This window comes from Pygocentrus nattereri, chromosome 14, assembly GCF_015220715.1.
Source record: "Pygocentrus nattereri isolate fPygNat1 chromosome 14, fPygNat1.pri, whole genome shotgun sequence".
NCBI classification, from domain to species: Eukaryota; Metazoa; Chordata; class Actinopteri; order Characiformes; family Serrasalmidae; genus Pygocentrus; species Pygocentrus nattereri.
This window is the reverse complement of record NC_051224.1, coordinates 3,034,621-3,062,500: the sequence shown is the minus strand read 5'-3', so window position 1 is coordinate 3,062,500 and position 27,880 is coordinate 3,034,621. Positions and strand designations below refer to the sequence as shown.

The window sequence follows — 27,880 nt, the reverse complement described above, 5'->3', positions numbered from 1 at the left end:
TGTGTGTGTGTATATATATATATATATATATATATATATAGGTAGATTGTTATGACAAAGAAATAATGCTTCTTGGTAATAAATGTTGGAAACATTGGAAAGCCTGTTAATTTCCCTTTTAAATGGTCCCACATTTGTAAGGAACATGCATTTGTGGGATGACCAGTAGAGCTGAGTATGTGGGTTGCGTCCATGAAAAATTTGCCAAATCTTCTCTGCTAATGCCAAACTGTTTATTTTGCTGTTGTTATTGACACTTTTTTTGAGCTTCTGGTACCCCTGGTACCCCCAGGTACCACCTGATTGGCAGCACCTGTGAGCATGAGTCCTGCTACAGTGGTCAGTAGGTGTCTGCTCCAAGAAATGGCATGCCACGTTTGACTGATCTGGATCGGACCCGTGCGATAGGGCAACTTCAAGCTGGTGTTCTCCAAAACCAAGTTGCGGCATTATTTGGAGTGAGCCCTAGTATCATGTCCAAATTGAAGGCCAAGTTCCATATAACGGGGGATGTCAGAGACAGGCTGCGAAGTGGGCGTCCCAAGAAGACGACACCCCAAGAAGATCGTTTCCTCACCCAGTCAGTACTTGGGTACCGTAGGCTGTCTTCTACAGATTTGTAGTCAAGGTTTGCAGGACGATATGTCTGACAGCTCTCTGCCCAGACAATCCGGAACAGACTGCAGGCAGCCAATCTCCGGTCTCATCGGGCTGCCAGGAGGCCTGCCATGACTGCTCCTCACCGTCAGGCCCGTTTGCGCTGCTGTTGGCAGCACGTGCACTGGAACCTGAACATGTGGAGAAGCGTTATGTTCAGCAATGAGTCCAGGGTCTGCCTACGGCAGTTGGATCGTAGGGTCAAATTGTGGAGAAGACGTGGAGAATGCAATGCTGATTGCTGCACCAATAGAGTAACATCTTTTGGTGGAGGCAGTGTGATGGTGTGGGGTGGCATCTCCCTCACTGGAAAAACGAGGCTTGTCATCGTTGGAGGCAATATCTCAATATCTCAAAGCAGAGAGATATTGAGATGAAATTCTGCAACCAGTGGCAATCCCATATCTCCACAGTCTGGGACCAAACTCTGTCCTCCAAGATGACAACGCTCGCCCCCACAGAGCGGGATTTATCAGAGACTACCTCCAGAATTTGGGAGTGGAGAGGATGGAATGGCCTGCCAGCATTCCTGATCTCAACCCAATTAAACACTTGTGGGGTCAGCTTGGGCGTGCTCTTCGTGCCAGAGTGACCAACACAACCACGTTGGCTGACTTGCGACAAATGCTGGTTGAAGAATGGGAAGCCATCCCACAGCAGTGTGTGACCAGGCTGGTGACCAGCATGAGGAAGAGGTGCCAGGCTGTTGCGGCTGTGTGTGGTTCTTCCACACGCTACTGAGGCTCCTGTTTGTTAAATGAATAAATTGTTAAATTGCCAATATGTCTTGTTTCTTCAAACTTCAATCATCCAGTCCACCAAACACCAAACGAGTCAATGGCAGAATAAGCTGTTTGGCATTAGCAGAGAGGATTTGGCACATTTTCATACTCGGCTCTACTGCTCATCCCACACATGTTCCTTACAAATGTGGCACCATTTAAAATATATATAAATATATCAAATATAATATGCGTGCGTCCACCTTGGCTTGTTCTTCCTCCTCTATCCTCCACCACCCCCTCCTCCTCATTAGTAGAGTCTCCGAGGCGGCCCTCTCTCTACTATACACAGACTCTCTTGCTCGTTGACTCCAGCTGAAGCGACGTGGTGCTGCGGCCCCTTGCCATCCAAGTTTTTCCCTTCGGTGTAACGTAGATGCCCGACGGGTTGAAATGAGCGCTGCACAAATCCATGCTGTCTCAAATGACTTTGAATGGCGGCTCGTTGTTCCTCTTCGCTGCGATTAACCGTTTCTTTCTGAGCTCATCATCAGATGGAAATGAACGGAAACTCAGAAATGGAAATGATTTCACACAGAACTTCCCAAACCGGAAATGTCGACCCTGGAAACGAGAGAAAGGCTCATTAGCCCTTAAGGTTGTGTGATGGTGGATGATAGTGCCTGCTGGGTGTTGATGATATATAAAAAATGATATAAAACGGTCAGTTCTGTTAAACTGATTAGGCTAAGAGATGCAATGCTGCATAACATGACAATTAACATATTATAAGGTAGTTCTGGGCCAAAAAGCTCCTTTAAGGGCTCCCAGTGACACTAAAGTCATTTTTCCCCCTGATGTTCTTGAGTGAAGCTAGTTGAAGGACAGTATTGTGATGCTGCCAGAGGCTTTGTAGGTTTTGTGGGTGGTGTTGATTTGTTGAGATGTTTCTGAGGTGCTAGGAGAGATTCTCTCACACTTTTACACATTCCAGAACACAATGCATACTGACGCGTCCTTGAGGAACAATAAAGGGGGAAAAAATAACATTCCACAAATAGCCATGCGTGCTCGTGTACCATTGTGATAACAAGGCAGAGTCCACAGTCAGGAAGGTTTCAGGAGCTTTGTTTTATCAGGACTTGTATTTAAATTTAGCCAAGGTAAAAATCCCTTCCGATAACTCTTCGAAGGCTGCCTAACAAGGCTAGATGGCTGCATTTAAAAGGCCCATATTTTACGTTATTCTTGCATTGTATTTGTACGGTTATTTGTTTTCCTGCTTTCTGTGTTAGCTATGACATTTGTGTGGGGCTGTAGTGGTAAATCACTTTTGTCACCATTTCCCAACCTCTCTTTATGCTTTAGACTTCAGCAGTCTGTTTTCAGCACTATGTCTGTTAGACTTCCACATATGTAAATGATCTCTGGCCTGATTTGCTGTATTTGTGTCTTACTGAAAGGAGAAAAAACTGTCTAGGCTGAAATGCTCCTCATTCAACATGAATGGACACTGTTGTTGGCTGAATAGGTGCTTAATATGTTGGCTTTTGCGAAATCACAGAAACAGTTCATTCAGAATGGACAGAATGTTTTTGCAGCTTAATTTCCATATATGGACTGTGCAAACCGGTAGCGCTGTCGCCTCACAGCGAGGAGGGCCTGGGTTCGATTCCCCGGCCGGGCGGCCAGGGTCCTCTCTGTGTGGAGTCTGCATGTTCTGCGTGGGTTTCCTCCGGGTTCTCCGGTTTCCTCCCACAGTCCAAAGACATGCAGTCAGGCCAATTGGACATGCTAAATTGTCCCTAGGTGTGAGTGACTGTCTGTGTCTGTCTGTCTGCCCTGCGATGGACTGGCAACCTGTCCAGGGTGTATCCTGCCTTCCGCCCGAAGACTGCTGGGATAGGCTCCAGCACCCCCCCGCGACCCTGACGGAGAAGCGGCTTGGAAAATGGATGGATGGATGGATGGACTGTGCAAACCGGGAAGTGCAGGCCAAAGTTGGTTTATGCAAGATTAATTTTATATCCAAGATGAGAACAAATGTATTTTTATACTACATAGTGTTTTCCCTGACCCTAACACAACTGAGCAGCTCATTAACGGCCAATTATTGAGTTAAAGTGGGTTTCTAAAGCAGGAAAAGCACCAAGACGTGCAGGACAGTGGGCCTCCTTGAACAGGGTCGAGAGACACAGTTTCAAAACCAATTTTTTAGGACTTGCCCACCCTACTTGACAATCCCCCCCAGTGGCTGGCACTACTGTTTTTTATTTGTACAAAAAAGTGATTACTTGAAAGGCCTGTAAAATTTTTAATCTGTCAAAAGGCCTTACACGTTTTGGTGCTTAGTAGCAACAATATTAGCATTTTTGCATAAAACGCTGTTTTTTAAGTAGCACAAACAAGTTATGCTAATCAGGCATTCCAGGCATTACTCACAGCATTAGATGGATGATTTATTTTTAATGAAAGCGTATCAAAAGAGCTCTGTGAAGATTGAGGCCAACTGGAAGATGCTGCATAGAAATGTCACCAGCTTTTCAGGCTTCCACAAGCAGATCACGCTGAACATGAGAACAAAGCCCATCTGAAATGCGTCATGTGTCACCATCATATTTACATGATATTTACATAAACAGATTTATAACCCCATTCAGAGCGAGTCTCAGATTTACATAGGTCAGTCGGCCGGGGGACAGCAGCCAAAGCGTGACCTTGGGTAGAAATCTAAGGATGTCTTGTTCCGTTGTTTTTTACATGTATTTACGATGTGGGCCAGTGGGTGTAGAAAATAAGAAGCCTGCCTTTGTGCAGGAACTGTTGCACTCGACACTGGCTGCATGGACAAAGGCTGTCATTTGGGGAAGCACAGCAGTGGCTTTTGTGAACCAGACAAGCATGTCTGCTGTGCTCATCAAAGTGATGCTTATCTTCTTCCTGAGTAGCTCTCTGGAGATCCCAATCTTTAGAGCAATTAAAGGTACAGTCAGTGCGTTTGACGACCAGCTTCCGTTTCCCTGTGGCCGGCCTTCTTTCCCACATGCTGGACTTTTAAAATAGACAATGTTAATTTGTGGAGTAAACATGGTAAACAGTTTAGATGCTTGGACTTTACCTTCCAGCTTCTGTGGTGGTGGTGGGGGGGGGGGTGTTTAAGCCATTCTTAAAAACATTAAAATCATAACTTTAGGGCATCACAGATGCTGATTGTTATTAACCAGTCCATTATTTATAACATGATTGCAGTATATGTGTACATTTGCGTTGGTACAAATCAACCAAGGGTCAAATCTTCGTTCTACTTCAGTAAGGTGTAAGTGTTGCTGTTCCATTTTAAGCAGAAAAACGCATGCTCGAGTTGGAATTCTTCTGCGAGAGCTTGTTTGTATGGTTTTGTTTGTGTGAATGTTGGGAAATGTTCACTTTTTTCTAATGCCTGTGTTTGTAGTGGGGCGATTGTATACAGCGTGTTTGTTGTTGCCATCTTGATTGTTGCTTTCGAATTTCACTGTGGAACAAAGGTGCGTGTGTGTGTGTGTGTGTGTGTGTGCTCGGTGTGTGTGTGTGTGTGTGCTCGGTGTTTGTGTTTGTGATGTAAACACACGAAGGTCACCGTTGCTGTGCACAAGAACTGTATTCTGTCTTAAACAAATCGTTTGGGGAAACATGCTCAAAATTCTTTTTTAGCTGAGACTTGGAGCTGCTGGGTTACTGTTGCTAACAAACACTGAAGGTCAATAGTCACCCAAACTGTTTCCATATATACACGTTCAAAACTTCTCTCGACCTGCTCAGACTGCAAGCAGGTCTTAATTCAGGTCACACGGACAAGTCAGAATAGTTTAGAACATAGCATTCGCTTTTGTTTGTATATCGACAGAAACAATTTGGGTGACTATTGACTTCCAGTGTTTGTTAGCACCTCTAGCCCAGCAGCTCCAGTTCTAACCAGTCTTGACTGATCAACTGTGAGTTGAAAATCATGCAATAATTTGTGATTTTTATTTTTTTTTTTGGCTGAACTCTTCTTTTAATACATATAAAAACTGAATTGATGTATTTTGGTTGTAAGAAATCTCATATTGTTGTGCATTGTGTTGTTTGATCTGTGGAGGGATCTGTAGGCCTGCCCAGGATTACTGGATTGGCTGTTGGAGTGCACTTATCTTGTGATGTAAGAGAATAAGAGAATCTGTCTGACAGAGATTGTGTACCATTGTTATGTTTGGTGTATCAGTATGTGTCTTGAACGTGTATCCAGTGACCCCTTGTGATGGGGTGAAGGATACTCTGTGGACCCCGTGTTCATCTCCGGATAACCAAAGCCGTACATTAGCGCCAGGTGTAAACACGGCCTTAGTTAGTTTTAGTGCAAACTAAGCAACACATGTTTCAGTAGAAATTCTCAATGTTTTCCAGAATTAATGCTTGAAAACTGTGCCAAAGTTTGAACCATCCAAAGATAGCACTGTGAATGCACTGTCAATGCACATCAAAGCACTGTGAATGACTTGTTTTTGTAAAAATACAAGAGTCTGATTTCCCTTTAAACTATGGGTAAGCATACGTTCTGATGTCAGGATATTAATAATGGGATTTTTAAACAAAACCACAGATTTTAAGTCTTAATTTTTGTTTTAAATGTGGTGTTTTAGAGACTCGTAACGGCAGGCACTTCAGTTCCCATGTGGTTCTGCGCTAGTGTTCGTCACTCTCCCTCCCTCCCCCACTATCTTTCTATCTCTCACTCTCTCCTGCCTTCTCTCTCCCACTCTGTCTCTCATTCTCTCCTTTGTTTTCCTGTTCTCTCTCTCTCTCTCTCTCTCTCCTGTTCTCTCTCTCTCTCTCCTGTTCTCTCTCTTTCTATCTCTCTCTCTCTCTCGTTCTCTCTCTCTCTCTCTCTCCCTTGTTCTTTCTCTCTCTCTCTCTCTCTCCTGTTCTCTCTCTCTCTCTCTCTCTATCCTGTTCTCTCTCTCTCTCTCTCTCTCTCCTGTTCTCTCTCTCTCTCCTGTTCTCTCTCTCTCTCTCTCTCTCTCTCTCTCTCTCTCTCTCTCTCTCTCCTGTGTTCGTTCTCTCTCTCTCCTGTTCTCTCTCTCTCTCTCTCTCTCTCTCTCCTGTGTTCGTTCTCTCTCTCTCTCTCTCTCTCTCTCTCTCTCTCTCTCTCTCCTGTGTTCTCTCTCTCTCTCTCTCTCTCTCTCTCTCTCTCTCTCTCTCTCTCTCTCTCTCTCTCTCTCTCTCTCTCTCTCTCTCTCCTGTTCTCTCTCTCTCTCTCTATCCTGTTCTCTCTCTCTCTCTCTCTCTCTCTCTCTCTCTCCTGTTCTCTCTCTCTCTCTCTCTCTCTCTCCTGTGTTCGTTCTCTCTCTCTCCTGTTCTCTCTCTCTCTCTCTCTCTCTCTCTCTCTCTCTCTCTCTCTCCTGTGTTCGTTCTCTCTCTCTCTCTCTCTCTCTCTCTCTCTCTCCTGTGTTCTCTCTCTCTCTCTCTCTCTCTCTCTCCTGTGTTCGTTCTCTCTCTCTCTCTCTCTCTCTCTCTCTCCTGTGTTCTCTCTCTCTCTCTCTCTCTCTCTCTCTCTCTCTCTCTCTCTCTCTCTCTCTCTCTCTCTCTCTCTCTCTCTCTATCCTGTTCTCTCTCTCTCTCTATCCTGTTCTCTCTCTCTCTCTCTCTCTCTCTCTCCTGTGTTCTCTCTCTCTCTCTCTCTCTCTCTCTCTCTCTCTCTCTCTCTCTCTCTCTCTCTCTCTCTCTCTCTATCCTGTTCTCTCTCTCTCTCTCTCTCTCTCTCTCTCTCTCCTGTTCTCTCTCTCTCTCTCTCTCTCTCTCTCTCTCTCTCTCCTGTGTTCGTTCTCTCTCTCTCTCTCTCTCTCTCTCTCTCTCTCCTGTGTTCTCTCTCTCTCTCTCTCTCTCTCTCTCCTGTGTTCGTTCTCTCTCTCTCTCTCTCTCTCTCCTGTGTTCTCTCTCTCTCTCTCTCTCTCTCTCTCTCTCTCCTGTGTTCGTTCTCTCTCTCTCTCTCTCTCTCTCTCTCCTGTGTTCGTTCTCTCTCTCTCTCTCTCTCTCTCTCTCTCTCTCTCTCTCTCTCTCTCTCTCTCTCTCTCTCCTGTTCTCTCTCTCTCTCTCTATCCTGTTCTCTCTCTCTCTCTCTCTCTCTCTCTCTCCTGTTCTCTCTCTCTCTCTCTCTCTCTCTCTCTCTCTCTCTCTCTCTCTCTCTCTCCTGTGTTCGTTCTCTCTCTCTCCTGTTCTCTCTCTCTCTCTCTCTCTCTCTCTCCTGTGTTCGTTCTCTCTCTCTCTCTCTCTCTCTCTCTCTCCTGTGTTCTCTCTCTCTCTCTCTCTCTCTCTCTCTCTCTCTCTCTCTCTCTCTCTCTCTCTCTCTCTCTCTCTCTCTCTCTCTCTCTCTCCTGTGTTCGTTCTCTCTCTCTCTCTCTCTCTCTCTCTCTCTCTCTCTCTCTCTCTCCTGTTCTCTCTCTCTCTCTCTCTCTCTCTCCTGTGTTCGTTCTCTCTCTCTCTCTCTCTCTCTCTCCTGTTCTCTCTCTCTCTCTCTCTCTCCTGTTCTCTCTCTCTCTCTCTCTCTCTCCTGTTCTCTCTCTCTCTCTCCTGTTCTCTCTCTTTCTATCTCTCTCTCTCTCTCGTTCTCTCTCTCTCTCTCTCTCCCTTGTTCTTTCTCTCTCTCTCTCTCTCTCCTGTTCTCTCTCTCTCTCTCTATCCTGTTCTCTCTCTCTCTCTCTCTCTCTCTCTCTCTCTCTCTCTCCTGTTCTCTCTCTCTCTCTCTCTCTCTCTCTCTCTCCTGTGTTCGTTCTCTCTCTCTCTCTCTCTCTCTCTCCTGTTCTCTCTCTCTCTCTCTCTCTCTCTCTCTCTCTCTCTCTCTCTCTCTCTCTCTCCTGTTCTCTCTCTCTCTCTCTCTCTCTCTCTCTCTCCTGTTCTCTCTCTCTCTCTCCTGTTCTCTCTCTTTCTATCTCTCTCTCTCTCTCTCGTTCTCTCTCTCTCTCTCTCTCCCTTGTTCTTTCTCTCTCTCTCTCTCTCTCTCTCTCTCTCTCTCTCTCTCTCTCTCTCTCTCTCTCTCTCTCCTGTTCTCTCTCTCTCTCTCTCTCTCTCTCTCTCTCTCTCTCTCTCTCTCTCTCCTGTGTTCGTTCTCTCTCTCTCCTGTTCTCTCTCTCTCTCTCTCTCTCTCTCTCTCTCTCTCTCTCTCTCTCTCTCTCTCTCTCTCTCTCTCTCCTGTGTTCGTTCTCTCTCTCTCTCTCTCTCTCTCTCTCTCTCTCTCTCTCTCTCTCCTGTGTTCTCTCTCTCTCTCTCTCTCTCTCTCTCTCTCTCTCTCTCTCTCCTGTGTTCGTTCTCTCTCTCTCTCTCTCTCTCTCTCTCTCTCCTGTGTTCGTTCTCTCTCTCTCTCTCTCTCTCTCTCTCTCTCTCTCCTGTTCTCTCTCTCTCTCTCTATCCTGTTCTCTCTCTCTCTCTCTCTCTCTCTCTCTCTCTCTCTCTTGTGTTCGTTCTCTCTCTCTCTCCTGTTCTCTCTCTCTCTCTCCTGTTCTCTCTCTCTCTCTCTCTCTCTCTCCTGTGTTCGTTCTCTCTCTCTCTCTCTCTCTCTCTCTCTCTCTCTCTCTCTCTCTCTCTCTCCTGTGTTCGTTCTCTCTCTCTCTCTCTCTCTCTCTCTCTGTGTTCGTTCTCTCTCTCTCTCTCTCTCTCTCTCTCTCCTGTGTTCGTTCTCTCTCTCTCTCTCTCTCTCTCTCTCTCTCTCTCTCTCTCTCTCTCTCTCTCTCTCTCCTGTTCTCTCTCTCTCTCTCTCTCTCTCCTGTTCTCTCTCTCTCTCTCTCTCTCTCTGGGTGTGCGTGTGTAACCGAACACCGGCGGAGTTTCATGGCCGAATTAAACAGCCTGAGAAACGCGTCACCCGGGTACTGTCGTTCTGGCCCCACACTCGGCTTTCTGATTGGTCCGAGAGATTCGGCGTAGCGACGCGATTGGTCATGCAGCGTGACGCAAACACACGAAGCCACGCCCTCGCGCTGTCCTCCCCCAGCTGCTCCCCGCCCGGTGTCGTCGTGTTTACGTAAAGCGAAGCTTTAGTGACTAAAGTTGGACCAAAAGTCAGAAACTGACCGTCTGCCTGTCCTTTCAAACGAGTTGCGGTCATTTTCCAAGCGCAGGGCTTCCAGAGAAAGCGCGATGGTGTTGAAATCGGAGGACGGTGTCGGTAAGTTAAGTCTCGGCTGTTAAGTATCACTCAAAGCTGAGTTAGCTCGCTGGCTAACGTTGACCCGCGCGCTCCTCAGAACGACTTTAAATCGGAGTCGGGTGTAACGGTCGCTCCGACGGTTACGAGCTCCACAGAGTCCAACCGGCGAACCGACCTCGTTATTCTGCCTCTTCATAAGCCCGTTATAAACACACCGGGCAGACGGGGTAGGCTAACGGAGGGCTGCGTAAAAGTTGTTTACATGGTTTAACCAAAGTTCCTCACATTTCATGTCGGCCTGCTCGTTATTTTGGTCTCATTTCGCCCGAAAGTCCGATTTCTGCTATTCAGGCTGTAGTCTGACGTTAACAGCGGTGTGGGTTGAAGTTGGAGCGGTTCGCATTTCGTTAAGTCAAATTTGAGAAAGAGTGTGAAGTTATGTTGGCTAAGGAGATTTAAAAAGTGTGTAAACTTTAATCTCTTCGACTTGCCCTCTTCTGTGTTTATGAGCTGTTCGCACGGCTATTAACCCAAGTCCGTTCAACAGGTGTGTTCGCTGGGACGCGAAGCTTGGCGATGGCTAACGTTACATTTCCTGTTATAACCTAGTGAGTTAACCTGTCTAGGTTAGCGGATTCATTTCTCCCGTGTCAGTGCAGATTATTCCGTGTTATTCAGTTGTGAACTGCGCTGCAGGTCCTTTGTGTTTTCTGCTCATAACGTCCGGACAGAACCCGTCCCGCAGGCGCTGCTGTAATGGTTGGGTTAGCGCCTCGCCTTGTCCTTTACCTCAGAGGAGCCTTACGGCCTTTACGGAGTTACTGAGGGCTGAAAAAGCCCCTGAGCTGGTTGGTCTCAGGTTCATGAGAGAACAGCTCCTTAACTAAGTCCGTCATATTTTTCCGCTTCAGCTCAGAAAAGTCCCCGTGGTTTGTGGATCGCATTTCGGACACTCGCCACGGCTCATCACGCTTTAATGGATGCGTCTGTCATTGTCCCCGTTTACCGTGTAGCTGCCGTTGATCTGCTGATGTATATTAAGATCATCCTGTCAGGTTTAATGCTCTTTAATACTGGGGCCTGTAGAAATTTGATGTCATATTTCACTAGGAATGTTTGTGTATTGACATCAACAGGTGTGTGTTTGAAAAATATGACGTTCGCATTAGCCTAGGCTTCTCATATCGGGGCCTTCCTATGTTCTTGTCTTGTTTATTTCCTTTTAATGTATTTGACCTGAATATTTTTTATTTATTTATTTAAGACGAAGTGTTCAGAGCTGGTATGTACAGAAGACCTGAAATACAGTTTGTATGCATATGTCGCTGCTGTCGGAACAAAACCTCGCATGTCCAACATGGTAGCTTTACAGGAGAAGGAAAAAACTTACTCTACTTTTAGTGCAAGTCATTGGAACCAGAATTTTTTCCGAGTAATTTTGGGTCATTTCTGTTGGTGCATTCGTCATGAGATTTACACACCATATATAGGACAGCGAGTTCTTTCAAATGATGGAGATGCGAGGTTTTTGTTCCGCAGCGATATGTTAAGGCTGAAGTGTGTGTTCCGATATGCTGCTCCTGCTGGTATACGCATATTAATATTGTCCTAATATCTAGGTGTGTTGCATATTTATGCACATTTATTATAGCTTGTTTGTGCGATTTTTGATTAATCCCATAAACTCTCAGGCTTATTACATACTAAGGCATATTATTCAGTTACTACAGGGACTTCACTGCAAACTGGCTGAGCTCTTCTCAGGTTATAGAAGTGTGTAGTAAAACTTTGGGCCCTGGTCATTAAAGGGGTTCGTATGGACTCTCCATGCTAGCATACAGTGGTTTTTAGTTCTCGGATACATTTATGGCATTTGGCAGACGCTCTTATCCAGAGTGACTTACAGTTTGATCATTTTTACACAGGTAGGCCAAGGTGGTGTTAGGAGTCTTGCCCAAGGACTCTTACATTTACATTTACATTTATGGCATTTTGGCTGACGCTCTTATCCAGAGCGACTTACAACTTACAGAGCGACTTGATCATTTTACACAGGTAGACCAAGGTGGTGTTAGGAGTCTTGCCCAAGGACCCTTATTGGCATAGTGTAGGGTGCTTGGTGTACCTTGGTGTAGGGTTGGCTTTTCTTCAGAGCTAATAATGATCTTGGGTGCTTGCATCTCCTCTGTTAGCTCTTCAGAGTATCGTAGATGCCTTGTAAACAGGTAGTGGTTATTGTTTTATGTTTAACTAGGAAATTAAAGGAATTCAGAAAAGTAGCTCTACGTTACATCATTACGTAATACCGGTTGCACAGATTGGCCTAACAGATTATTAGATTAGCGTTTGAAGGGTAGCCCATGCTTGCTTTTCTCCTTAAGCTGCTTCTGCACACAGGAACTGGTTTTGCAGCCATTATGCTTTGCTGGCCAACGGATTTGTTTTCAGTGTTTCTATTGTGTAAGGAACTGAGAGAGAAAAGACCGCTGTGATGAAGTTATGACTCAGATTACCTTTCAGTAGTGGCTGGGCGTGGGCCACAGGATTCAGACAGTTTGTCTGCCATCACGCTGTCCGTTAGTTCACAGGTTAGTTCGCATGCTGTCTGCAGCAGTTGGTGTGAGCAGAGGTCAAATGTGAGGAATGTTTGCAGCCTCAAAGTTGTTTTCTACTCTCATGTGGTCTTCATTCTCAGCTTACTCAGGACGTTCCACGTTTGGGGGCACAAAAGATCATGCATGGTATCACCTTTTATGCAATAAAACATATTAAAAAGACTGTTTACTTGATGATTCACACAGTGTGTGTGATTTAAGACCTATATATCGCTGTTGTCGGAAGAAAACCTTGTATCTCCAAAAAGGTAACTTTACAGGAAAAAACCTGCATAACTTTCAATGTAAGTCAATGGAACCAGAATTTTTTCCACATCATTTTGGGCCATTTCTTTTGGTCCATTCATCATGAAATGTACACACAATGTAAAGACAACTGGTACTTCCAAATTATATAAAAAACTGGGGAGATATAAAATGTGTGTGTAATATTATGTGTGTGTGTAAATTAAGACAGCAGTTAGGACTGGAACTGAAAACACTTGCACCTGCTGGAGTACTGCACCCTTTGCCAAGAGCTCTGATGGTGTCGAGGAGGGATAACCAAAATACAAATAAGTGAAAGCATAATAGTCTTTTGCATGTGCAAGACCTGTATACTGTATTCACTGTATCGTGGTATTTAATGAATAGCCCCTCATTTTGTAAATAGCCTTTGTTTATACAAATACTGCCGCTACACTAAAACTAATTTCCACTGGCGACCCTGTAGCACTGCCTGTTATTTTAGCTTTTGTTGACTTTATGCTGATTTTGTTGTTTAACAAATCGGTGATCTCTGGTCTTGGGCCTTTTATTTCATATACATGAAATGTACCTGTATCTGTGTTGGGTTATGTAACGGCAGAGAAGACCTTAACATTCTTTTCTGTGTTGTCGCTGCACGTTTACGTGTGTTTACTCTCTCACCTTCGTTTCTACTCCTGATGTTTGCTCACCTGCATTTCCTGCTGTAGTAGATTGAGATTAGCTGCCTGGTATGCCTGTCTCCTGTCGAGATCTTTGATTGTGGCCTCTAAGGTGTGAGCCTGTCTTTTTCTCTTCATCTCTCCCTCTCTGTGTCCCTCTCCCTATTCACCCGAAAAACTCGTCTCTGACTGACGCAGTGCCATTTTTTGTCGTTGAAGCCTAAACCAGGCAGCTGCAAGTCCTGACTAAGCCCTGTGCTCTAACAAGGAAAACCTACTGGTCTGGGCTTGCTGACATGACGCATCGCTACAACAGCATTGTACCCAGCTCTATTCTCGGCTGTTGTCAAAGATATTCTGAACTATCATTTGATATTTATTCATGCGTCTCCTGGGTATGGAAAGGAACAAGAGAACATTCCGGTTTCCAGGAACATCATTTGCTTCTCATTTGTTTGAGCCAACCAAGAGAGAAATCTCTCGAAAGTGGCACCATGGGCTGTCATCTTGGCTGTTACAAGGCCAATTTACCTCTACACTTGCATGTAGTTTCCTACTAATCTGTGATTAAGATCGCTCGACTGTGTATATGTTTAATTAGAAGCCGCCAGAGTATTGTAGTGCATTGTGAAGCATTTCAGTACGATTTAGAAAAGGAGCTTCTATTTGCTCAGCATGTGGTGAGCATGGCTGTGTTGAAGGCGGGTGAGAGCTTAACACTTGTGTTCGTAACAGAGCCGACTGTCGGGGAGGACAGGAGCGTGTGCAGCCCAGCTGTCCACAGTATGTGAAGAAGGAGCCATGAAAAAGCCTGGAATAATGAGCTCTTTTCAAGGAGTATACATAATGATGATGGGTCATTATTAAAGAAATTGGGCTTTTCAGCTGCTTTTTTTGGATTCTGTTGTTTATAATGTAGAAACTATTGTAGAAGTGACTTGGATTTTGTGTTCCTCAGTAGTGCTGTAAATTATAGTGTGCTTTCCTAAGTTGGTTTGAAATGTCAGAAGAACATTTCCTGCATGTATGTTGTCCGCTGTTGTCGGAGCAAAACCTCGTATCTCCAGAATGGTAACTTTACAGGAGGAGGAAAAACCTACTTCATTTTTAACGCAAGTCAATGGAACCAGAATTTTTTCCAGGTCATTTTGGGCCGTATCCTTTAGTCCAACCTTCATGAAATTAACATACAATGTAAAGAGGAACAGGCATTTTCAAATTGTGTCAAAATGACAAAAATGGAGATACAAGGTTTTGTTCTGACAGCAGCGATGTGTATAGTGGCCTGACGCTGAAAGAAGGTAGAAAACGTATGACCAGCGTTTCAGTAAGCCGGCTCAGGTTTAGTATTGACTGTAACAAAGCAGGATGTTGCTTGTCCCACACACAGGGTGTGGACTTTGCCCTCGCACCCTATGTAGCACTGAATGAAAGCCTCAGCAGGAAGCAGCAATTTATGATTAATGTAGAAAAGAGCCCCTTAAAAACTGTGTAGCACAGCAAGGCATTGTGGGCGGTGGGTGGTTTTACTGTTACTGAAGAAATTTAGCATCCATAAGATAAGATTTTAGAGATTTTTGTGTGTGTGTGTGTGTGTGTGTGTGTGTGTGTGTGTGTGTGTGTGTGTGTGTGTGCAGCTCAGCTCATTTCCTGTCTGCGTATGGCTGATACGTGCATGTTGTGCTGTGATGACTCGGGTCACATTGCCTCTGTGGCTTCCTCTGCTTGGGCTGCAGTAGCAGTGTGGGTGAAGGTTGTGTTGGTTGTGTGTAGGTTTTATTTTTTTCCCCCTACTTAGGCTCAGTACAGCATGCTAATATATAGCTAGATATATATATATATAGGCCTGTGGGACGGAAAGCCATTACGCGAAGCTAACGATGTGTTCACAGACTAATGAAACATATTCTCTCACGCTGAATGTTTAGGCTTAAGTGTTTTCTGTGTGAACCTGAAGAGGAAATTCATATATTCAGATTCATTGAATGATTCTAAAAATACTGTATTATTAGCAATTCATTAGCAAGTCATACCCATCTTTTGAAGACTAGACCCTGACTAGACCAGCTCTCCTGTCATCTAGGGCTGCAATGATCATGCATTTTAGTTTTCAGATAGTAACTGTTTATTCTCATTGTCTCTTTTTTATTATTATTATTATTATTATTATTATTATTATTATATTCATGCTGTTATTACTAAATATTACATTTTGTATGTGCATTTTACAAAAATATTTGAGACTTTTTATTGTCATGATAAATTAGGTCAAAGTGTGTCACGCTATGCGTATAAGGCTAAATTTTAGATAATGTCAGAGCTTAAAACACTATTTGCATGGTTTATTAATACTAATAGGGCATAATTAGTCCTGTGAATATTTACTGAAACACAATATATGACACATTGAATGAATATAAATCTTTGTATTCATAGTTTTTGATAGTATTTTATAAATGTGGTACTATTATACATTTACCAGTTTTTCAGAGGTAAGAAAAAATATATATTGTGACATATTTGTGTATCCTGAAAACTAGGGACTGTGACAGTGTGACATTTTTTCCTACCACGGCGAAAAGAAATATTTCCCTTAGTTTTGGCAGTTTTTCGCCGATGCCCTGTTCAATTCATTTCAAACCAGCAATCTAACAATTAAATGCTAAACAGTGCTGGAACCTAGGACAGTGGCGATACGTTGGCGTGTCTCTGCTATGTTGTGGTGGTGATAATGTGCTCGTGAACAAATTCACTTGTATTGAGAGATGAGTCTCAGGATTGAATTGGCCACGATTTACCAAATTTTCTTTTTTATAATAGACACAGATTAATCTAGGTTGTACGGGCTGCTCTCTGTGATTTAAAAAAACTTTTAATAACCGATCATGCTAATTAGCCATATGGGCAGCAGGAAAGTATTCTGTCTGCACCTGACGTTAAAAAAAAAAACGGAGTTTAGTTGAGTAGAAACGTAATCTCACAATCAACAAACCAATCAGTGTGTGAATCCCTCCTAATCTGAATACACATAAAAATAAAATAAACCCCCAGAGTACAGTAAGAAGCGTGAAGCTGAAGTCGGCTTCCTATTCCGTTTTCTCACCAACCACACGGCCATATCTACACGTCAACGTCACACAAACAATACGCATCATACAAACATGAGCGTGGGTCGCTGCTTTCCTTCCGTTATACGATCCTATCTCGCTTTCTGAGCGCAACGTTCTGTAAATGGTATAATTGTGGACAGAATCCTATTTAAACTGCTGCTCTGTAATGGTACTGAATGCAGTCCAGCAGCAGTGTTGACCGGCCCAAAGTGGTGGCACTGTTGACATGCCTGGCTGAACCAAACACGGCATCTAGGTGTGTGTGTGTATGTATGTGTAATTGTATGTATATATATATATATATATATATATATATATATATATATATAGACAGACAGACACAGACAGACAGACAGACAGACAGACAGATCGATCTGTCTGCACACCACAGAAGATGTTTGGTTCTGGCTAACTTGGTTCTGGTTTAGATGGGTTAAAAAATGATTAAAATCTGAGAAAGGGCAGTTGAACTATTTGGACTATACCTGGACTTAAATCTGATACTCTCACCTCCAAAAGTGATTGTTTCTCCATGATTGCTAATGTCTTTGCAATCCAGTGCATGTCCTTGCATTTATTCTTACAAACGTGCGGACCAGACAGGAAAGGGTGATCACACATTTTCAAATATTATCTCACACTATAAACACCAATGACATAATCATGCAGAGAACTCCTTCAGCCTAAATCATTTTTTTCCCCCCTTAGTCGCTCAGACCTGTGTTAATTCTTCTTTCTACAAAGTGATCTGTCGTCATATAAATGAAGTAAAGTCCATTCTCTATGAATCATAGCTGGAAACTGGCCCTTTAAACGTGTGGTGAGAGTTCTAGTTAAGCTGATCCTCAGGGTTTTCCTCTGGTCACACACACTGCAGGATGTTTACACTGCAAATCCCTGCCTCTGCTTACTTTGGAGAGGCCCTGTCTGTTCAGCCTCCCCTTCACACACCTATTGGCTTCTAAGACTGGCATGAACGCTAATACAGACCAACACATTCACACACACTTCATTAACACACTGTGCATCTCCAAACAAATATTGTCATAGCGTTAGCTGAATAGATTGATTCACAAATTGGTTTTCGCCACTTCTCTGTCAGATTAACACCAGAAAGCATTATAGGCCTTGTTGTTCGGACACAGCTACTTCATGACTAAGAACTTTGTCATCCTGCTTACAGGTCATGCTGAAGTCATCTCGCTTGAGGAACAATGTGAAATCATGGTCCCAGACTGGAATGCGTAGCTCGCCGAGTAATTTGGGCCTGCTTGACTCACCTTTGGGATTTTGTAGAAGGCAGCACGCTGATGCAGAGTAATCGATGAGCATCATATCAAACGTGTGTGTGTGTGTGAGAGGGAAGATAAAATGGCTAGAGGAATAACGAGTGCAAGGACTTTGTCCTGATGCCATTTCCCCTTTTTACGGACTTTACACTCACATTTAGTTGAAAACACAAGCGTTGAATGACAGACAGTAAATCGTCTTTTAACTATAATATTTAGAAAGCATATAAAATGTACTACATTAATGCTTCAAACATCAACGAATGTAAATGACCTGCGCATTTACTCATAACAAATAAAGACCTGGTAACCGTGTGGAAAATAACGTTGGTAAACTGTTAAACCTTGTTTAGAGGTCTCTGGCACCGATGGGGATACACGAGGCAAGCAAACAGGGATAGTGTGTAAATTGAAGGTTAATCTTAATGAAATTAAATGAACGTAATAAAAGAGCAATCTACCAAAAGTTGTAGCTGTAGCTGTAGTATATTGTTATCTATTTTAACCTTCAATTTATCCTGTTCTGTTTGATTTCTGAAACCTAACACCAGGGTCTGAGGATGCCCTGAAATGTTCAGCATAACGGGTTCTGGGTAAGGATGTTCAACCAGCTCAGCCAACAGCTGAGCCACGTTAACAGAGCAATCTCATCTATGTTAGGTATAGAGCTGAGCAATATGGTCAAAATGTTATCACGATAAACAAAATTCATATCGTTCAATATTGATACATATCGCGATAAATGTCTAATCGTTATTTCTTTCATGTTTGAAGGCTGATTTTTGCTCCAGAGTGGTTAATTGCTGTTGTAACACGATGAACACTCACCAAACAGTGGAGCATTTCACAGATCTGTCATGGGGCAGTGGGAGAAAGTGTCCGATTCGCCGTTTTTCACCAGCTGGAAAAGCATGGCTGAATTTTTGTAGTAGTCATAATTTAAGAAAGAAAAGATTATTTTTAGCTGCCTGTTGACGAGCGTTCAGCTGTCCTGTTACTAATGCTGAACAAGTGGCCAACAACAGTGCTGAACATTGCCGTATTCACCCGTATTCAAACATCTGGATTTCTCTATACTATGGTAACTACGCTCACTGTGTAAAAGTATTAACCGCAGTTTGAATCTCACACCAGACAAACACACCAGAGTCCTCCTTTTAGCTATGTTTAAACTGAAATCAGTACTTTTGGTTCTTGTTTGATCTACAGTATAATCAATTCGCCGTGTGCTTCAAGTTAGCCAGCTGCTGAAAACAGCTGGCCTGGAAGGAGAGCATTATCCCGCTTTCAGACGGCCCACAACTTCCTCGGTTTACTTTCGATTAAGTCAGGGCTGGAACTTCCATGAACCCACTTCACTTTTTCTCTTTCGTTGCTCGGAAATGCACTAATACTATAATATGACTGAGTGCTGTAACACCGTGTTGGAGTCGTGGTGCGGCTGTGATGTACTGTTGCTAAAGATTGTTAGGATGTACAGAAAGAGGCAAGTTCGCTGTAGGTTAGCACAGTTACGCCACTGATCTAGTCGCTCACACTTGGTCACAGGAAAACAGATCGCCGGTCACTCCACTCAAACAGGGAATACATAACTTCACCTTTCAGACGTTGCTAAAGTATATTTTGTAACCCGTTTTTTTACTCCTCGCCCACTCACTTCTCTAATCATGTCGAAAAACTCGGAAGTGCGCCCTCTCTTGGCGACAGCAGAATAATGTCGCTTTCCTTGTAGGAGAAAACGCCACAAGGGCTTTCAGTGCAGTGTGTGTGTGTGTGTGTGAGAGAATGGTGTATTATATCAAATAATTGTCGAATCTTTCTTATCGCTCTATCGAGGAAAGGTTATATTGTGATAATTATCGTTATTATTTTATCGCCCAGCCCTAGTTAGGTATAATGAATGTGGTGTTAGTGTAGCATATCACATCACACAGCATATCAGTATTATTTTGACTGTCACTGGGCACAGGCCTACCTCATGGCCTAGTGTATGCTTGAGATACTAATGGCAGCTGTTTAGCTGGTTCTCAGTACGTGTGTGAAGTGCTCATGTCTTATGTGCAGTTTGTGGGACTGGATACAGCCTGTGAAATAAATGTTTATTTTAGGTGCATTGTGGTTGCGTTAAGGCACATTTTGCGCTGTGCCTGCACATCTGGCCTTCAGAGACGTACATTATATTGTACATTTGAGTTTGACAGGATAGTTTAAAATGTGAGAAGAAGGAAGAACGACAGAGGCTGGTCACTAGGTGGAGCCTCCATGTTAATGACAGCAGAGCCTCAGGAACGGGGGAGAGGGAGGGAGCAGAGAGAGGGATATCTCCAGATGGACTGAAGCAGTATGCTTGCTGTGGACTGCTAAGTGACAGCTCTGTGGTACATGCTTCTCTGTTCCTCTCGATAGTATTCATTCTCTTGCTCCAGTATGCTGACCATTGGGCCGCCACCTTTTCTCTGGAATAGTTGACAGACCGCGCCATGTAATTGTGCTTCTCGTCATTGACAAAAATAGAAGATCAGTTAAAGAAGGAGACCAGGATTGACTGGAGATCAGTAGGAAAAAACAGAGCTCTCCCCAGGATTACAAAAGCAGGTCAGTTTTGTTAACTTTTGTTTTTAAGCAGACTAAATAAACAGTTTGGACGTACCTATATGGGGGCTGATATTTTATTTATTTATTTATTTTTTTTTACTTTAAAATGGCATATAAGAGGACACTGCTGTTTTCAGCATCTGCAATATGAAGTTGACCTCTGAAAAATCTATTTTGATTTCGCTAAACTTGGGCTGTCATGAGTGTTTGCCATAGTTGGGTTGACACATTTGGGCTTCACACATTAGTGAGTTTTATTGTGTATCCACTCAGAGTTGCGTGGGTCAGGTAAGAGGTGTGTGTGTGTGTGTGTGTGGTGTTTATTGTGACCCCATAGGCTCAAGCACAGATAATAAAGTGAGAAATGTCGAGCTGGCTGGCTGCACTTTTATGGCAGGGTTGTAAAATAAGACTCACTGTAGCCGAGCTGTGTGACCTAAAGCTGTTATGTGCCACATGCTTATTATTTACTAGGAGCCACATGATTTCTTGTGCATGCAGTGGGATTGTTAGAGGTTGCAGCTTAAGCATGTAGCTAATATTAATTAATAGAATAGAATAGGAATAGAAGTAGCTAACAGTAGCTAAAGTGGCAAACAAAAGACTGAAGGTAGTGGGGTCCAGATAAGATGATCGCATTTATATAGGGCCAACTCACTGATGTATATAGTGCAGATTGCTGGCTTTGATCCATAATCAGCAGTGCTAGTGTGCATGGTTGAAGTATTCTGTTAAAACAGACATACTGTAGGTGTTCCAACTGGGAGGAGAATAACTGAGCATGATTGAGCGTCTATTCATTTGCTCAGCGCTTTTTGAGTGAACATGTTTCTTTTTAAGAGAAAGAGGTTCATAAATTATAGAATACCTTGTTTAAACCTTATAAGAAAGCAGGGCAGAAGGTTTTGTGTTTGGTCATTCACTACTAATATGCAGCATATATTGAACAATGCTGCTATAGCTTGTATGGATGCTGATATGTGATCTGCCCACCACTTGTGTGTTCCTCCTCCAGTCAGGCCCACGCTTCCTCTGTCCAACACGGAGTTCTCTTTTCCGTTGCCGGGTCAGGTTGAGCCCCCTGTGGCCCTAACTCAGTCCTGCCCTGCTTTGTCCTGCCATGGCTTCTTTGAGGTTGTGAATGTGTGTGGTAGTGCACTTATAGGTTGGGTCAGTCCAAGTGCAAGCGGTCAGAGGTGAGAACCATTTGGAGTCCTACACTAGATGATTGATGACAAGATCTCTTGTCAAGCTGCCAGCAAGGCTTTGGATGCAGAACAGGCGTTGTGTGGTCGAGTGGGTGTTCTGAGGATTTGACGAGACTGAGTGTTCCCGTTATTCTTCTGGTAAACTGAAAGCTTCACAATAGCCCTGTCACTTCAGTGTAGTATGTTTTCATGCCCACTCTAGAACTGAGCTGGGAGCTTGTGTATTGCATCAGATTGATGGACTAAGTTGCTTTGCAGAAGTAAACCTCAGCGTGCTGGCAGGGCAGATGTGTCCATGCTGGCCACGTGTAGTGGTCGACAGTGAGGAATCCTTGAGTTGAGTCAGATGAGAGGGGGTGGGGGAGCTTGGGGGCTGTGCTGAAGATGTTAAGATGGGTGTATGACTGTGTCTGGACGATAAGGTTGTATAAGGGGGGATGTGGAAATGAGAGATGGCAATAGATGAAAGTGGAAATCATTGAGAGCTCTTGAGAGCAGGATAATGAAACATATTGAAAAGTAGACTCAGAGAGTATCTGTCTGTGTGAAAATCAAAAAGGCCCATATCTGTGTTTTCTTTTCAAGAGGTGAATGTTCATATTGGAACGAACAGTGATTTGCAGGTATATTTGCTCAATTATTGATTTAGAAGATTTGTAACCATGCTAAATTAAGGTCAGATCTGCAAAGAAAGTCAGTTTCTGGATTGAACACGTCCCTCAGAAAGTTTGTTTCAATGGATTGAAGTTGGCTAAAATTAATGTGAAAAGCAAAGAGAAGCTGAATCACTAAACAACACTTGGTACATCCTTAATGTGCCCCTTGTTCAGATCTCTCAATAACAGTGGGATGAAGTTACTTCAAGGGAAGACGCCACACCACTTAAACTGATGTGTGACATGTCCTCTATGCATCTATACATCACATCTATATCATATGTTCATTTCCAATCACTGATCTGAGAGGACTAAGGGTTGGGGTGGGGATGATGATACAGATGGGAGCTTATTGACATTTTTGGTCTCTAAGCTGCTTGGCTTTAGAAGGCATGCTCTAAAATGGGCCAGATCAGAAGGGTTTCAGGGCAGATCCTTGCCTTGGCTGGGACTCCAATTTCCTGATTTTTTTTTTTTTCTGAGATTTCTCTAGTGGTCTGTCTAGATGGAAATGAGCTGTCTGCTAGCAGGCCTGCCAAGATGGAAAGCAGGCTGGGTCTGGAAGGGCTTCGGCACATGGGGAGCTTCTCTCTAATTGAGCCTCTCCCCAGCTGGCCCTTGCTGTCTCTTACCGCCGATAGGGGTGTAGAGGCACCCTCCCAACAGGAACATGAACATGACTCTAGAATCTGAAAGTCCACTTCAGCAGTTGACTCAGTTGCAGTGGAAATGTGTTTTGCCTTTCTTAGATTTTCTATGGTAACATGCAACACTTCTGTGTGAAGGATTGCAGGGGTGGCAGCAAAGTGAAACGGGCAATAATTATGGGGTGGTGGGGGGTGGTGGTGGTGGTGGGGGGGGGTTATTTCACTGTTACAGTTTATTAAAATGTATGCTGTGAGGAGGGGTACTTGATCCCAGCAAACACTTTATCAGTGTTTTACCAAACCTAACCAAATCAGGTCAGTGGTTAAGCTTTGTAATACGCTTAAAAAGCCTGATGCACCTTGTTTTTAAACCCTGATCAGAGGAGATTGTCAGTTGTGTTGGTAAATGGCAGGGATGTAGAATGTGTAAAGCCTTAGCATGAGTCATTTGACTCGAGGGATATGAACATTAATGAAACGTGAATAAGTGAGCAGTAAGGGCAGAAGATGCACTGTTTTGACATTCTGCAGAGTTTTTACAAAGCAAGTGATCAACACCCGAGTTGGAAAAGACTGTAGGTTTTTGTGCTGTAGGGAGGCTCATAGTCTCTCCTCTTTATGAAATTACAGAGTAATCAAAAGGCCTATTGAGTGTTGCTAGCTGTAGTCTCCATATTATGACATGTGCTAGGAGTAGTGGGCGATATGGCCATAAAAATGTGTCACAGTACAGCAGATGGATAGATGATCGATAGATACTTTATTGATCCCGAAGGTCAGTAACGGTAGTATAGTAAGGGTGTAATCAATATAACAGGAAGAATAAATATATAAAAAATCCTATCTACAGGCATATGTACAAGTAGAAAAATACAACTATGGCAAACTATTTCCTTATATATCATGGTTCATGGTGGTGTGTGTGTGTGTGTGTGTGTGTGTGTGTGTGTGTGTGTGTGTGTGTGTTCAGCTAATTCAACCACTAAGCTAACTGTAGTATGTACTGCATGTATGCTGCGCAAAGGTCATCACAACTCCTACTTTTAGAAGAATCTTTACTGGTGTACCAGATGAACCGTTGTATTGCTGACCACTGTGTACAGTACAGATCTTGAGCTGCTAGACTGTTTGTAGAACTCTGAAAACCGTTCTTTCTTCTGTATTTTCAGCCTCGTTTTACAGAGGTAGATTTAACTGTAAGCATTTAGTTACTTCTCTCTGAAATGAACAGTTTTGAAACACGCTTTATAGCAAAGTGAACTAATTTCACTGTTCAAGTTTAGTGATCATACACCCACAGGACTTGTGTACTTCTTGGGATGTTCCCTTTAAATCATGAAAATGGCTACACCAGATTTTATCATCCTGTTTTCGTGAAATAGACCAAGGAATGGAAAGCAGCTACAGATGGGAGCATGATAATTAGAAAGTGCTCACTCTCTGCAAACCTGTGTGTGTGTGTGTGTGTGTGTGTGTGTGTGTGTAAGTGAGAAATCAACAGATTAGTTATTGAAGGCAATTATTTGTGGACAGACTTACCGTAAGAAGCTCATGTGCTGCCACTGATTCGGTGTAGAATCAAGCTCAGTTTCAGGGCTGTTTTTGGCCACGGTATGTTGCAAACTTCATTCTTTAGGGGAACTGAATACAACAAACTTTGGGGTAAAAATTAGGGTGTAACAATAACATAATGTTGTGATATTTTGAACAACATGTGAATGAAGAAGGACTGCTGATGTGGGTTGTTGATCGTTTGTAAACAATGGTGCTCCAGCAATGCAGTTGCACTAGAGGGCATAATTAACGTTAAGTTCATTCTGCATGATGCATTGTCAAACCTCTGCAGTGCATACTGCCACAGTTCTGCATTGCCGTATCAGGGCCATGTGCCTTGTTACATCCCTAATAACAAATAACCAAATGCATATTAAGAATTTTGTTCATGGTATTTTTTTTTTGATCTGTAGAAATAACACAAGAGCTTGAAATGACGCTTCTCCTAGGTACACAAGATCATGCTTTTGACTAAACCATAAGGCTTGAGTTCACAAAAGCTGTCTTAACCAGCCATGTTAGTGATGCACACCTGAACCACCCAGAGTGTAGAGATCTGCATCGGTTGCTCATTAGATGCTCGTTGGGGTGGTTTAATTGTTCCCAACAGCAGAGGCCTTCAGACTCTCTAAGCAAATTGATGTTCATTGTGGCAGCAACAACAGGGAGGTTATTACCTGTCAGTGTGAAAGAGAAAGAATGCGGAATGACAGAATGAAGTGTGCTATGCTTTCCTGGGGCTTTCCATCATCAAAACACATAAATTCACCAGACGTTTATCACTTACTAGAACTGATGTGCTACATCCTTCTTTCAAAGGCAGCACAGAATGACCTGAAAATGCAAAAAAAAACAGTGATATTGAAACTGACTCTTCACCGACTGTCTTAACTAGTTCTTGCTTTTTAATTTGAGAAACGTTTGCTTCTTTTAAAGCAACTCTTCATAACATCTTGGCCACTTCTTAATGTAGGTCATCTACCTTCTTACTCATTAGACACTTGTTGGCTTGATAGGGAGCAGTATTGCCTGACCCAAAAAATCAGTGCTGTTCTTAGAGGTCCACGAATAACTGCAGGCGTTCGTGCCAGAGCGTCCTCAGGGGCCTGGCCACAGGACATCTCTCTCATCCGAGCCCCAGCCTGTGGTCCATCAGCGTCAGAGTTTCTAAAAAATTCTGTGGGTGGACGTGTGGTGGTTTCACAAAGTGTACACCCAGTGTGACCTCACTCTTTCCCTGGGAAAAAAAATACTTCCTGTTTTCTTCTCTCTTCCTCTTGCAACTCTTGAGGCTTTCGCAATTGTAAACTGCATTGCTGATCATTAAGATGTTCCACGAGACTGCATGTAATCCAATCTTCTGGGAGTGGAGGCGTAACTCCAGAACCTGAAGAATCTGATTTCTTTGCCAACTTCTCCTTTAGTCACTGACGTGTATTACATGTGCTGCTGAGTAGCATAGAGCGTTTCACACTTTGCTTACTTATGGTCTGAAGCAGCTTCACAGAAAGAAATCATTTTGAGTGGTTGATTGCTACGGTCATTAATGGCAATCGTTAACATTGCTTAATGTTAGTTAGAAGTACTATTGCTTACTAATAAGAGACTTGCAGTGTGTGTTGGTATACATTCAGATGCCATGATGTCGTGATCGATGATGTTCACCAGAAATTACGTGGGAGATTTTATTACTGTTGGAGATGTTGGTGCTCTCAAAATCACTCTGGAATTCACTTTTATGAGTTGGACACTATGACTGTGTTCAAAATGTAAACTGTATCAGTGTAAGCTGTGCACTGCATGCTACTCTTTTATAGTATATTACTGTGCAGTGTCCAGTATACTAGAGGAATGGGGCGTGATTCGACTGCCAACATCACAACTGAGCCAGTCAGATAACTATCCACATCCAGTTTCCTCCATTCATCCCATTTCTCTGCTTAGTCATCGTTGCTTGGTGCTTTTCAGCATGCATGTATGTATTTTGGTCAAGAAATGGACCTATGTGACTAAAAGATGCCACATAAAATGAAAGAGGACAGGATGTCGTTTTTCTGCCTGTCTCAAAGCAGAAAAAAATAACATTTTAAAAAATGTTAGCTTTGGATTTGTCTTTGTGGATCCATGTGGTTCACAGCCCTAGTCATAGGGGCGGTAGCTTTGGAACAGTCTCTGTTGATTGAGTGTAGGGGAGGGCAGGTGAGAGCTGCTATCAGCCTATGGGGAGAGCACAGCAAGAACAGCTGTTAGACTGTGGAGAGAACATTGTGCCATTGTTCTAGGTAGTTTCTAATTTGTACAGTCGTCATTTACATTTTTTAGAACCTACATGTTAATTCGTTTGCATTAGTCAACTTTACATGGATATTTCTACTTTGCATTGGACCTTTTACATTTTACTGAGATTCATTATGAACTGAGAATTCAATTCAGTTCAACTTTGTCATTATACAATACAGGGTAGTACAGTATAAAAGTGCAGTAATAAAAGATGCATAGTAAACAGGTTAAAGACAAAAGACTGACAAAATGTGCGGTCAGTAGGTACAGGTGTCAAACGTAGTCAAGATGTGTATAGGCAGGTGTTATAGGTGTACTGGACGTATAGACAGTTAGTGCATAGTCAGATATTCAGTGTATCAGGTATATAGACAGAAATGTGCTGGTGAACTGCAGAACAGTCCAGTAAATGCAGAAGTACTATTGGTAAAAAAAGAGAGATGTAGAAGAACTCCCAATTTCCAACCACACACAAACACACACATCTAAGGGGACATCTTTTTCCAATTTTCCAAAGAAAAGTGATCTCGGATCAGGTGTAGAATTCCCATTGTGTTGTGTTCTTAACTTACAGCTAACAGTAATGTGTCAAATGTCACTGTGTAATGAAAGGGCATGGCCAACCTCTCCTGGTGGACAAAGAGAACATGTGTTCTTCTGACCTTCTACATCCACATCATAGAGCACACAGTAGGGCTTTCATGATCGTGACATTTTAGCTGATAATTAATCGTCATATAAATAATTGCGATTAACAATTTAATTGCTGTTTCTTCTTTATTGTCTGTGCCTATTACAATACAAGCCTAATGTGCCCAGATCTTACTTGATAGCTCTGTACTGTGTTAGTAGCTGACACTAGTTATACCGTCTAATCGATTTACACTCATACAAACGTCTACAGTTACACAGAATCATGTGAGAAAGGAAGCAGTAAATGCATTCACTGAGACATCATGGAGCTCTCATTTGGTGCTCTATTGTCTAGAAGGCAGTGCTAAGTAATGTTTGTTAAATAGTGGAAATATTAGGAAACAGTTGTGCTGGCGTACATGCTGGAATCTCTTAAATGATCTACATGGCTAACAAATCAACAAAGAAAAATGAGAAGTTTTTTGCCTACATGGTGGAAAATAATCGCAGTCAGCTTAAATGATTACGATCATCTCAAAGAACTGTGATTAGGCGATTGTAATAATTGTGACAGGCCTTCCTGGGGTGCGCTGTGGGAATGGAGCTGCTTATTTTATGAAGATTTGGCCTACACACGTAGCTGATGGGCTGTTTCATGGGGGTGGGTCCCTCTGGGAGATGAAGAGTAAGATGTGGAGTATTGGAGGTGGGTTGGGGTAAGTGCATTATGGAGATTGTTCTCATTGTCAAGCAGTTTAAGGAGCCTGTGGGATATGATTCATACAATGCCAGCAATCATGCGTTCCTCCGCCCCCACATCTCTCAGTGTTGCTTAACTAGTTATCCCC

At 43.1% G+C, this 27,880-nt stretch overlaps 1 protein-coding gene across 4 annotated transcripts in view; it reads left to right on the top strand.

The window, feature by feature from the left end:
• Positions 1–27,880, top strand: part of cyth1a (cytohesin 1a) — a 77,520-nt gene that overhangs the window by 31,949 nt on the left and 17,691 nt on the right. Inside the window, exon 1 of one of the 4 annotated variants that reach the window (XM_017711976.2) lies at positions 9,375–9,555. The exons of 2 other annotated variants lie outside the window; for them this stretch is intronic. In XM_017711976.2, coding sequence (XP_017567465.1) covers positions 9,528–9,555 — 28 coding nt within the window. In that variant the 5' untranslated portion in view covers positions 9,375–9,527. Of the gene's footprint in view, positions 1–9,374; positions 9,556–19,813; positions 20,055–27,880 lie in introns of those variants that run through there. One more of the 4 variants, XM_037544674.1, reaches the window with a different exon arrangement.